This window comes from Arvicola amphibius, chromosome 13 (assembly GCF_903992535.2).
Source record: "Arvicola amphibius chromosome 13, mArvAmp1.2, whole genome shotgun sequence".
In the NCBI taxonomy this organism is placed as follows: Eukaryota; Metazoa; Chordata; class Mammalia; order Rodentia; family Cricetidae; genus Arvicola; species Arvicola amphibius.
The window spans coordinates 21,946,992-21,957,172 of record NC_052059.1 but is presented as its reverse complement, the minus strand read 5'-3'; the positions used below and the strand labels follow the sequence as shown (position 1 = coordinate 21,957,172).

General features: G+C 36.3%; 1 protein-coding gene across 1 annotated transcript in view; it reads right to left on the bottom strand.

The window, feature by feature from the left end:
* Nucleotides 1-1,046: 1,046 nt before the first annotated feature.
* The window catches only part of Dach1 (dachshund family transcription factor 1), a 364,433-nt gene continuing 355,298 nt past the window's right edge, over nucleotides 1,047-10,181 (bottom strand). Inside the window, exon 12 of the mRNA XM_038310234.1 lies at nucleotides 1,047-1,163. Coding sequence (XP_038166162.1) covers nucleotides 1,126-1,163 — 38 coding nt within the window. The 3' untranslated portion in view covers nucleotides 1,047-1,125. The remainder of the gene's footprint in view (nucleotides 1,164-10,181) is intronic.

Below are 10,181 nucleotides of genomic sequence, written 5' to 3'. Positions count from 1 at the left end.
TTGATTTACTGGTCAGTCACAAGTCCTCCTCTGTAGTGCAGTTTGGGGCACTCACTAGGGATCAATATACAAATAAAAGTGACTGACACAGAGTTCTGATGTCACCAGATTCATAAGATCTCATTCATTAATACTGTGACTCCAGACAAATATTTACATGCCTGCATGCGTTAAAACCAGAAAGACATCTTTCTGACCCACAGGGTGACAAAACGTATTTTCTAAAATTTTCATTGCCTAAACGCTAGTATACTACTGCATACATAATACCTTCCTGTGAGTTTTATGTTTATATACTGTACATGTGACCAACAGTTTGAGTAAGAAGCAACGTTATTATTTGTAATCCTATATACCACTACCAGTTTGGAATGAAAACATGTTATATTTATATATATATTTATATTTTTTTTTATCTTTAAGAAAAAGAGACCATCAGGGAAACCTTTTGGCTTATATTCAATGCTTCTGTTTCAGATATGCAAAATGTAATTCCATTGAGTTGTTAACACACATTTGTTGGTCTTTCAGAAAGTATATGAAAAAAGTCTTCAGGAGAAAATCCACAATTACAGAGTTTAAAATCGAACCTAACAGAATACTTTCACTTCTCTCATTCCCCACCAGCATCCTCGATGCCCCTTACAGGTTCATCCCGTATTTTCTTGCTGGTTTCTGTGAGACACAGGTCTATAAGTCTGGGTGAACACTGCAACAGTCTGTTGATGCGCTCAGTTACATAATTTTCAGAAGAGGAGAAATGGTTCATTCCGTTAAGAACAAAAAGAAAACAAATCAAAGCTAGGCATTTTTAAGACCCATCATTATCTCTGTCTACACGTGTCCAGCAGCACAGCTGAGTTATTAACTGTAGGAAGGTTGAGATGTGTACATTTATAAATGTTCTCAGTCTCTGGTATGAGCCACAGGTGGAAAAGCAATGGCGGAAACTTTTCTGCTTTTGTGGAATACTTAAATGTTAAAGAGCACTACCACACAAAATAGAAGTTCCTTTATATGGACTTTTTGTTTTGTTTTGTTTTGTTGTTTTCCTGAACTTTCCAGTGATGAATGTCTGACTCCGGAGTTCTCTATGAAAGGATGAATTTCTTCAACAGGAAAGATTCAGTACATGACGGTAGTTTTCAAATACAGTCTTCCATCTAAAACAAATGATAAAAATAATTAATGATATGGCACTTTAGGGACAAATGTGGATATAAGAAATACAAAATTAGGTGTGGAATTCTGGCTTTTGTCTTACTTCCACTTGCTTAGGACATAACAGTTTTCACATATTCTCAAAATTAATTTCATAATTACATGAGTTCATAGGATCAAGGAGGGTACAGCCGTCTTAGTTCTCATAAATATATATTTGCTACAATGATATCAGTTCCAGACCACTCAGGAAATAGATAAGAGTTTGTGTGTATGTGCATTACTGATATGCAAAGCTAGTGACTTTCTGTTGAATGACAATTACTTCCACCAAGATTGCAGAACCAAATTTTCTGGGAATGCACTCAGGTGTATCTCCATCACGAAAGCTGAATCCCTCTCTCTCTCCAGCGGTGTTGCTAAATATTCTAGGTGATGTGGCCACTGTGTGCTTGTGCTACTGCTTATTTGAGGACCACCACTGCTGTTTTAGGGTCACCAATAAAGCAGAGCTTTTCTTCACTGCACTGAGATAAACTGAACAAATAAACTTTAAATAATAAGTATATTACCAAGCTTAAGGCATGATTTTGTGGGAAATAAAAAGTAATGAAAACTTGGACATATTGTATAAACTATTTGAATGTAACAGAAATAAGAAACGGGGAATTAATTTCCCAATACAAAACACACACATAACATCAGTCCATTTTTTTGGATGTGTTACACTCTAACCTGTCCCCTCTGTGTTTAATCTAACCTTCAGATGTATATAAAATACGACAGAATTTCAAGTATGCCCAGCTACAAGAGAGGTTACAATGCTTGGAAAAATCATTTTCAAACTTTGAATAATAAATACCAGTGTAGGTATGTGAAAAGTGTCCAATTTACAAGAAATAGAAACAGCCCTAAAAATTGATTGTGAACCTCCAAACTGGTAAGTCCCATGAAAAAAACAGCCATTTCACTGTTCTGGCCAATATTAGAAGCAGAATGATTTATTAAAGTGCTTGCCTTAAATGTTTTGAGATGACAAATGTTAACCTTCCTAGAATACTTAAAACATTTGTTTACTATGTGTGTGTGTGTGTGTGTGTGCATGTGGGTTTGTGTGTACAGTCTACCATGCATCTGTATGTGTGGTGCGGGGGTTGTCAGTGGACAATGATGCCAGCATCAGGTTTCTCCCTCCATCATCTCTGTTTAGGGAAATGAGTTCAGATCATCAGGCAAGTGCCCTTATACACTGAGTCATCTCACCAAGCCAAATGTTACACTTTTGAAGAAACAATATGTGTTAAAGGTAATTAGTATATTGCCTATTTTCACCATATTTCCTTCCCACACCCTGACTAGATAGCCTTCAACAAATACCACACCAACATTTTTCTTTTTAAAAATAACAAAGGTTATTAAGTCTGGAGATGGAAGAGAGAGTAGGATAGCAGAAAGGGTTAGTTAGCAAAACTGACATTAATAACATGTACGAACATAATCCCTCCCCCCCCCCTCTCTCTCACACACACACACACCAGATTTTAATTTTCCTATAGGAGGAATATTGTTCCTCTTAGAAGTCAGCCTTCAGCTGGATGTTGGGACTAATGAGTCCTGGCCTTCCGCTGCTCTTTCCTGCTAGAACCTTCTCATTGAAGTTACTAGAAGCTGTGCCTAGCTTAGAGCATCAGAGGATGGGATTTTCACCTGTTGGCCATTGACTGCAGTATATTTAAGTCTAAATGGTGCTAAAAAAGAGGGGCCTTTGGTATCAGAAAAAAAAAAGAAGTCAGGAGTAGACAAGCTAAAATTCCAATGCCATATTTGGGAACTTCCTCTTGTTCTGTTGGTCAAGGCTGTCCTGGAGATCCCCTGAACAATGTTGGCTATGGTTGTTGTTCTTGGTTGCCCACCATATTCTCACGGTAAGACCCTCTTGCTTCACACACTGCATGGCAAAATTAAGTTGCCCTGATCAGAAACCATCCTTCATAACACTAGCAGGTCAATGCAAGGAAGCTGGAGGAATAAAAGTTGTCATGACCTGCGTGGCAAAATATTCTCCAAAAGTAACAACAGAGGCACAAATGTACGGGGCTTAACAACTGCTTTCTGGTTTGATTTAGAATCTGTTCCACAGGAGGAAGTGTATCTTTGATAATGTAAAGCTGACCAAGAACCCAAGAACTCATGACTTGTAAGCCCCGAGTATAAATTTACTTTTACTATTTTGGCAAATGGACATAGCATCATACTGTCCTCTAAACTCATGCCTCTAGATCCAGAGATTAGTGATGCTCTCAGATCTCATCAAAATTACTTGCCAGAATGGTCAGTGTTTAATACCAAAACACACAACTGAGGAAAGTGCTGATAATATGTGTCTGTGACATTTACATCAAAACACACAACTGAGGAAAGTGCTGATAATATGTGTCTGTGACATTTACATCACCTTGGAGGTAAAGGACCAGCTGAACAACCAAAGAGAACAGTTTTAAAAACCAAGTGTGACTGGAGGACCAAATCGTCTTCTTAAAATAAAAGCACCACTCAGCTAACAAACTCACAGCAGCTGCGATTGGCTGTTCAAGGTCTGCGTAAGTCAACATTCTAGCAGAGTCAGGAGGGCATCAAAAGTCTCCCATCCCACTAGGAGATACTGAGAGTTAAAGGCTTCTGGGGGAAGGAGATGAAGTTTTTATCATTTTTTATAACACCTGGTAGGCGGCCCTGTGCTCTAGTGTATGACCACACACCGATGATAATATTAACACAGATAGGACTAGGTATGTTATTTTAAAAATGTGGAAGATAGGGATTTGGGAGCCATTTGGGGATCTAGGATTGGACTTAGGATGAGTTAGGGCAGGAGTGAGGACGAGTATGAGAAAAATACATTTTATCAATAAAATGAAACTCTAAAGAATTGATAAAAGTATTAAGTCTGTACTGCTCTGTATCTCAAAAATAAAGTATTCTTACTCTTTTGCCTAAATATGGATGGGATTCTTGAGGAAGCTAGCGCCTCAGACATTCTCACAGGAAAACAAATGGCAGTGCCGTGAACTGGAACACAAAGTCTGTGTCCACACCATTATGCATCGTTTCCTTAACTAGATATTGGAATAAATTCAGAGTATCCGGCGTGCACTCACTGTTCTAGTCTCATCCTTGCTGCTCTGCTCCAAGGGCAAGGCCTTCCATTTAGTCTGCACAGCTGGTAATCAAAATGGAGTTCTCAGATTCTTGTTGGAATTTTTTTTAGAAAGCCCTGGTTTTCCTTTGACACAATGAATATTTGCTTTTGTACGGGAGGTTGATATGACAAAAAAAAAAATCATCAGGCTAAACTTTGTGCATGGGAGTATTTAATTAAAAAGTCTGCTCTAATTAAAACCTTTTGGGAGTAGGGATTGAGTGAAACTATTTAAATTACAAATTCCTAATAGTTTCAAAGTTCATTGTGATTTGATACTTCCAGCCATAATTTGGTACACGATAGTGTCTTGATCACTGAATAGTTCATCACAGGTGTGAATTTTTGTATGCTGCTTATTATGATGCAGATTTAGATCCACAGATAACAAGATGAAGAAATGTTTTAAATATCATCACAGAACATGAACTTAATTAAGGTCTTCTTTCATTTTTTGTTCTGAAATTGAACTCAGAGCCTTCCAAAACCAGTCAAGCTTTCTAACAATCTTACATTAAGTACACATTCAGTATGATCTGAGAATTTAATATTAATGTTGAAAATCATAAAATTAGACTCAAGTTTATGGGTTTTATAGAATATTTGCTTTAATGAAAAAGACAAGAGAAATGGAGAATATGTTATAAAAATTCTACCTTTGTCTTGTGCTCACAAAGTAAGTTTAACTTTTGGGCTTCAAGTTTTGTCATTACATTTATTAGAAGTTATTGATAATGTCTAATGAAAACTACTGCTTATTCCACATGTAAAAATTATATATTGAATAAAAATAAGTTTTATGAAGTCAGTGAGGTAGGAGTCTATTAGCCACATTATTTAACATAATTTTATAACAAGATAACATGCAAATGACAACAATTTCAAATTGCCTTATCAGGTTTTACCAAGAGTATCATTCCCCACTGGGTGGATATCAGTACAAGGAGAAAATGCTGTTGCAAAATATCACAAAATGTAGGGATGGATGTGTTTCTTAGTTTTGAATAGAAATCCCCGACAAGCATCTACAAGGAACTCTTACCTATGTTTTGCATAAAGGTTTTTAAAACTGTATATCCTACGAGGGAGGAAATTTATTAAAAACAGAACCTATGTATTCAAAACCCACATCCTGACACCTGCAGTCTAATGAAGGTTGCAGTTTCCACAAAACTGTTGTATGCACACACTCTTTACTACTGTAGAGTGGAGAAGAATATTAACATGGGAGAAAGTAAACATGTAAAATCCTATATCTAGAAGGTTTAATATTTGCCTAAAGAATATGAGGTTAATATATAATATGTTAGCGTGAGCCTTGTCTCAACATAATGTCTTAATCATGTGAAGCAAAGGAAATCAAAACAAGCGATGAAAACAAATGTTAATGATTCATGTGATATTTGATAAGACAACGAAAGGAAGTCAAAATAAAAGCAAACAAACAGGAACAGATGGGAAGGATCTTTGTCAAGTCATAACCCTTCTTCTAAAACCCCCAAAGGAAGAGGCTAATTAAAGAAAATATTGTTTCTTGTTTTTTTCATAATTTTATATTTAGAGTAAGAACATTCTGCTACCGCTAAAGCAAAGAAGCAGAGACACAAAGTCTACATTGAACATGAGAAATATTTTAAGAGAGACCGATGTTCAGCACAAAGTAGTTTATAGGAGGATCATGAGTAAACATAATTTCTTCTCATGAAATGCAGATAACAACAGTGAAAGCGATTTCCAGATGTTTGAATACTAATATATCTGACGCTATGTTCCAATATAATTAAAAAGTAAAACCTGAAAAATGTTGCTGCCATTTTTAAAGTTTTAATTTAGGGTTATAGCCGAAGAATCAGAAGCCCAAAGAATTGGATCACTTTTGAGGAGAACTATTCCTAAATCTTGTTTATGTGTTTTTCCCATGAGCAGGTGGTGCTATTCTAGTGACAGCAGATAGAAAGGCACTCTCAGGTAGCACATTATGTCTGTTTAATTTCAATAAACTGGTATAAGAAGTAGATAAAGCATTATCTAAGAGAATAATATGGTACACCTAGTTGAAATAAAAATAAATTGCATGTTTTATTACTAAGCCAGTTTGAAATAATGCATGAGGAAAACTACTTTATTATTTATTTTCAGGGAGATTGGGGCACTAAAGCTAAGGTCTTGCACAATTTATCTGTTTGTCTATCCAACAGGAAACAGCCAGTTCTGCTTTCCACACTAAAAAGCTTCTCCAGTGCCCTCTACCATTGTGCTAACCCCTAGAATCTCAAATGTAGCTCTTGATGGTGGTCAAGAATGAAAATTAAAAAACACAAGGGAGAGGACACAGACTAGGTTAGAGAAGGCTATTAAAAGCCTTCATAGGCTGATAAGAAAATGACCTTTAAACAAAGACAGTGAAGGAGAAATTGTCATTACTATAAAGGGACTAAACATAAGCATAAATAGCAAGGAGAAATTAAAATTTTTTTTTTGGTTTTTCGAGACAGGGTTTCCCTGTAGTTTCTAGAGCCTGTCCTGGAACTAGCTCTTGTAGACCAGGCTGGCCTCGAACTCAGAGATCCGCCTGCCTCTGCCTCCCGAGTGCTGGGATTAAAGGCGTGCGCCACCACCGCCCGGGGAGAAATTAAAATTTTGACAGTTTGATCCTCAAAAGTGGGTGGAACCAGACTTAGGAAACCTCACGGGGCAGGCTGATCTGATGTTAACATCCTTTCTAATTGAGAAACTAAACAGGTACACTAACAACAAATGTTGAATTGCAAGATGTGTGGAGAAGAAATTTTAATGTCTGCACATGGAGATGTTAGACATAGAAAACTTGAAATTATTTACTCAACTCTACCCAGGGCAACATACCTTTCCATTACACTCAGTCTAAGTCCCAGTGCCACCTAAAGTTAGCTTGTCTTTCAGAGGAAGCTCTGTGCCTGAACTACATTCTCAGGCCTGTTTACGCTCTCTGTGGGCTAATAGGAATTTACTTCCGAAGGAAAGATAATCCTTCCTTACTAAACATGAAAATTAATTTATGAAATTGAGAAGAATCTCTCTCTATAGTTCTGTGTAATCATAGATGTTCTTAGAGCCATATTACCATAACCAAGCACAAATAATAATGATAACAATAACAATAACAAAATTCTCTATCGATTTGTTTGTTCAGATGAGTCAATTCTACATTTGGTGTTTACTATTTTAAGAAGACTCTGAAAAAGTATGATAGCATGAATGATTAGTCTGTACTCACAGAGACCAGATTTCCAATCCATATAAAACTCCATTAGAAACTAAGTAGTATTATAACTACAATCACAGGATTCAAACTGCTTTTGCTCTTAAACATCTTCACTATATTAATTAATGTAATGCTTAAAATTACTGAATTTCTGGTTGGAATCTAATTAGAGCAGATAAAATGCATTAAGATCATATATATTTCTATTACCTCAGTCATTGCTTATCACCTAAAAAAGAGTTTAAAAATGTATGAAATCCAAACTTATAGCACAAAATAAAGGAAGACCAGCACTGTATATATGTAAAGGTCACACCCCAAAAGAATACAATTTAACGTGTTCTTTTGCATTCATAGTGTCTAAGAGATAAAGATTTGAATCTAATGATGAAGGAGCATCAAATTCAAAATAAGAAACATTCTAGTAAAATGGACCATATTCTCCACAGCTATCCATGCCATATGTTAATTATTAAGGCTAAGGAACTGTTCAAGATTAAAAAGACTGAAGAGATTATCTGCCTCTGTTTCCTTCAGTTGCTGGATGAAGGTTCTATGGTGATATTTAAGATATTCATCAATCTGACTACAGGGCGATTCACGATCGGGTCCCCTCTCCTTTATTGCTTAGGGTCTTATCTGGGGTTATTTTTGTGGATTCCTGATAATTTCTCTAGAGCCAGGTTTCTTGCTAACCCTATGATGACTATTCAATCAAGGTATCTCTTTCCTTGCTCTCATCTCTGTCCTTCCTCCTTCTCGACTATCCCATTTTCTCAAGTTTTCCTTACCTCTCCCCTTCTCCCCTTCTCCCCTTCTCTTCCTCTTACACCCTCCTTTCTCCACCCACCCCATGCTCCCAATTTTGACAGGTGATCTTGTCTGTTTGGACTTTTCAGGTGGATCTATATATGTTTTTTTTAGGGTTCAATTAGGGTCTCTAGGTTCATGAACTATAGGCTCAATGTCCTCTGTTTATGGCTAGCATCCACTTATGAGTGATTACATACCATATTCATCCTTTTGTTTCTGGGTTACCTCACTCAAGATAGTGTTTTCTAATTCCATCTAATTTGCATACAAAATTCAAGATGGTATTGACTTTTACATCTGAGTAGTACTTTAATTTGTAAATGTGCCACATTTTCTTTATTCATTCTTTGCATGGGAGCACTGGACTGAGCTCCCAAAGTCCAGCTGAAGAGTGGGAGGAATGAGAATATGAGCAAAGAGGTCAAGACCATGATGGGTACACCCACTGAAACAGTCTACCTGAGCTAATAAAAGCTAACAAATTCCAGCCAGTCAGGTAAGGAACAAAGGACCAAACTAGACCCTCTGATTGTGGTTGACAGTTTTATGGCTGGGGCAGACTGAGGGGCTACTGGCAATGGCACCAGGATTTATCCCTACTACATGTACTGGCTTTTTTGGAACCTATTCTCTTTGGATAGATACCATGATCAGCCTAGATATAGTAGGGAGCGCCTTGAAGCCTCCCCTAAGCAATGTGCCTTACCTTCTCTAAGGATTGGATGGGGGTGGGGTGAAGGGTTGGTTGAGGGAATGGGAGGAAGGGGGAGAGTGAGAACTTGGATTGGTATGTATAATGAAAAAAGATAGTTTCTTTTCTTTTTCTTTTTTTAAATAAAAGACTGAAGAGAAATAGCAACCTACTATAAGATATGACCCTAATTGGGATTCCTCAATGTAGAAATAAAATGCAAAAAGGGACATTATTGAGTCAAATGAGAAAGGTAGAATTTGGATGTCAGACAAAGGTATTGTGTCAATATAATCTGTACAACCTGAAAAGTAGACTGTATCTGAATATGAACATCCTATTGGAAAATAACACTCCCTGAAATCACTATGGACAAGTTTTGCAAACAAAGAACTATAAGATATATCTTACTCTCAAATCGTTCAACATAATCAGATTAAAAAAATGATAAAACACAGATATTTAAAATATTAATAATGCATGAAACTTTATACATGGCAATTTTCACAAGGTTTTAATGTCCATTTGAAAGTTTAGATTTATAAGAGAAGTTTTAATTTGTTTAAAAAATTATTTTTAACTGATATAGAAAACATTGTTAGGATCATAGGTAAACTTCTGCACACATATTACCTACTGTTTTTATTTCAAAATGCATTAAGCATACTAAGTATATGCATCCTCCAAAATTCTATCCATTATTTATAGTGACAGTCAAACTTCCAGACTAGATTGTTTCAATTAGAGAAAACTACATATCAGTAACACCAGCTCGTAATTGGTAACCAGATGGAGATGTAATTTTTCTACTGCCACATACAATGTTTCACTTATATGGGCAGTACCTCCATGTTAAATATTTTGTCTACTTAGTAATAACACTTCTCAAAATTCCTATTAAGCCTTAGATAGAAAATAAATGGTTTGTGATGTTCTTAAAGTGTTCTTTAAAGAGACCTGTTTCAGGTGTTAGGGTGTGGACATATGCTAGATTGTGATCTGTTCCATCATGTTGTAATGATCAAATTGTAATTGTAAAGTTTATGAAGTTTGCTTTCCTCTATTACTGGTTC